General features: G+C 27.8%; 1 protein-coding gene across 1 annotated transcript; it reads left to right on the top strand.

Moving 5' to 3' along the window:
* Window positions 1–89: 89 nt before the first annotated feature.
* On the top strand, window positions 90–2,165 carry LOC109863117 (the record flags this gene model as incomplete). Its single annotated transcript, XM_020443310.1, has 7 exons — window positions 90–109; window positions 215–365; window positions 726–840; window positions 1,026–1,293; window positions 1,594–1,710; window positions 1,768–1,858; window positions 2,020–2,165. Coding segments are annotated over exons 1-7 (908 nt in total), but the record flags the coding sequence as incomplete, so codon positions are not given.
* Window positions 2,166–3,304: the final 1,139 nt, after the last annotated feature.

Here is a 3,304-nt window from a genome sequence, read left to right as displayed (position 1 = left end):
CCGTTCTCATGGGGTTATTGCTATATTATTACGGTACTTCCTGCGGGATGTAGGCTGAATTAAAGAAAGAGTTAGGAGTAAAATGCAAAATGGCAAAATTACTTAGAAGGTAAAAAATATAATAACTATTTAATCATATAGTGAAAAATACTGTAGAGTAAAAAGAAAAATAATTTTTCGTTTTTTGTTTTACTTCTGCCATATGTGTTGCAAGCCAAGAGATGATCAATGTCAAGGATAGGTATTTCAGTTTGAATCGGATTCTCTTGCAAACAGTCGGTTTGTGGCCTTATCAAGACTCGAAACTTGATCGACTTCAGTTATGCTTCATCTACATTATCTTGATAACTAGTATTATATTTCAAGTATGTTTTAAAAATATGTTTTTGTATATGTATACTTGGTTTTATCAAGAGTTATCAATAACTAACAGAACATTTCATTACTTCTCAAAGAAAAATTAATTATAGCTTACACCATTTCTGACTAGAAAAACTACTCTCGATCTTTGTATCAAAAGTTTTTCTATCGCTTCTGCTTCTATTTGTTTGACGTTAAAATACAATTCGTTCTATATTAACAGCAAAAATGTAAGTTTTGTGTTTGTTATATTCAATATTAAAACTATTCTCGGAAGAGCACATTTGATAAATTTATATATCACATGGCATCAACTGTTTTCTTGTGAGACAAGTGCAATAGGAAATTTTGTTTTTACTTGACAGTTGAAATATTTAATGGGAGAACTCCAATGTATTTGTCAAAATTTGAAAAGCAACGAATTGATGATTGTAGACAAGTACGGAGAAATTGGTAGACGTTGCACGGCAAAACTGTCAGGTAAAACATTTCTACAGTATGAACGTAACAGTTACAACTGCGCGAACGTTGTAGTTTAAACTAGATTAAATGGTTTTCAGTATTTTAAAATGTATTTTATACATACAGCCATCTGCACTATACGCAAATATATCTATAACGCTATGTTAATATAAGATCTTAATTATGTCTGTCACAATGTTTAGTGTTTTTTGTTAGTGGTGCAGTTATTGGTGTGGCTAGTCAAGTATACTCAACTATTCTTTACATAAATTCATCAACAAACATATCTTTCCAAGATAAATATAAGGAACTTTTTATTACTGAATATTTTATCGTCCAAGAGCAATATTACTACTTTACGTTACTGCACATAATTGGAGCTCTCTCGATAGGTACGGTAGCATTCATAGCAACAGGAACAATGCTTATTGCATATTTATACCACGCTTGTGGAATGTTCAAAATTGCTAGGTAAGAACATTAATGTAAACTTAAATGGAAAAATTTACTTAACAAACATTCTTAATGTTTATAAGAAAAAACTCACCATTAGCACTAAAAATTTTATGTGTTTCACTTTAATATTGTTTTAAACTTTGTAATAAATATGTATAAATATATAATCACACGCTAAGTATTTCAAGTTTGTTATGTGGATAAAATATCGAATAAACGTTTAAAAGTACTTACATTTATTATCTTGTATTTAAGTATAATATATTAACTTAGTTTCAAAAAATTGTTAGATTACATATCATGATTTCTTTGCAGTTTTCGCATCGAGCATGCGATGAACATTGATAAATATCAAAATGTTAGCCTGATATACAAAAATCTGATTTATACGAATATAGTATTAGCCGTCGATATTCATCGAAAAGCTATGATGTTAGTATTAACGCATTTAATACATGTACAATATATTTTATATAGTTGTGTTTAAAGGTTTTCTACATATCTGATTTCCACCTTTGAGACGACGTTTTTCTTCTTAATACTGTTTGGAGTTTTGACGTTGAGCCTCAATATGTTTCGTGTAAGTAACATTGCTTATTTATGTATATGTTTGTAAGAACAATTATATAGTAATAAAGCTAATATAGTAATAATCGGTTTTAAATAGTAATTACGTGTAAATTGTTTTAATTAAAAAACTATATAAAACGTATTATCTCAAAGTTATAATTATTATGCTAGTGTTTTCAGCTTGCATCATCTAAATGCCATATCGACGACTTTGTATTATATTGTGTGATAACAATCATCGCTTTTGCGTATATGTTTTGGGCTAATTTTATTGGACAAGAAATTACAGATCATTATAATGACGTATTTGTGACTGTGTAAGTAAAAGTTTTTATAGTATCTACGATTTTTCACTATTGTAATGAAACAAATGCGAACTTTATAAACAAATCTAATTTACATGTGACGTGCATCTAGATGTATAAAAATAGTACATATAGATAATAGTACATATAGATTTCTATAAAATAAAACAATTAAAACACAGTATTAAATACATTTATAATTATTGTGTCGTGCGTTTACATCGTCACACTCTAATTCTCAATGTACATTGAGTTATATTATGTAGGTATAAAATTCCGTGGTATTTATTTCCTCTACAGCTGCAAAAGTTAATAATACTACTGTTACAAAGAGGTAACAAAACATTTGGTCTGCCTGTTGGTGGAATGTTTCTAGCATCTTTACAATGTTTTGCTACGGTATAAATTATTCATTGTTACACAAAATGTATTATACATCAAACAAAAAAAACGAAATCAACAAAAAAGTATCTTTTATTTCAGTTGGTAAATGCATCGGTATCTTATTTTACCATTATGCATTCTATGAGATAATCAATAATGTATGATATATAAATTAAGAAAACATAATGACATACTACTTGACTGTATTGTTATCATAGGTAACAAATTTGTCACAAGTTATTGGTTTAAGTATAATTAAACTTTCTACTACTTTTTCTTAAAAAGATTACTTTCTGACGTAATCGTAGTAAATCTACTTAGAAAAGATTACTTTAAAAATTATTTTACCAACACAGAAGTTTCAAAATACTGTAAAATAATGTACTTATACGTGTGGAACATTTTTAAATGTTGCTTTGACAATTAATTAGACAACTGCAAAATCGAAATATGTTAATATATCTACCTTGTGCGATACATATATATATATATATGTATCGCATATATATATATATATATATATATATATATATATATATATATATATATATATCTTACATCGAAAAATTAAGTAGTATCTCGCAACGAATCTCCTAAGATAGAACGTATCTCACGAGCACATGTAGCGTACTGAATCATGTATAATCACATCTTGAAGAAAAAGTGATGTGCGCGTGCGCTACTTTTACATCACAACTTGTTGCATAAACATTATTCTATGTATGAGAAAAAAACATCTGTTAAATGTCTTTTGTCGTTTTATCGAT

Source organism: Pseudomyrmex gracilis, unplaced genomic scaffold (genome assembly GCF_002006095.1).
Source record: "Pseudomyrmex gracilis isolate BER0280 unplaced genomic scaffold, ASM200609v1 scaffold_3240, whole genome shotgun sequence".
NCBI lineage: Eukaryota > Metazoa > Arthropoda > Insecta > Hymenoptera > Formicidae > Pseudomyrmex > Pseudomyrmex gracilis.
This window is presented reverse-complemented; position numbering and strand designations above follow the sequence as displayed.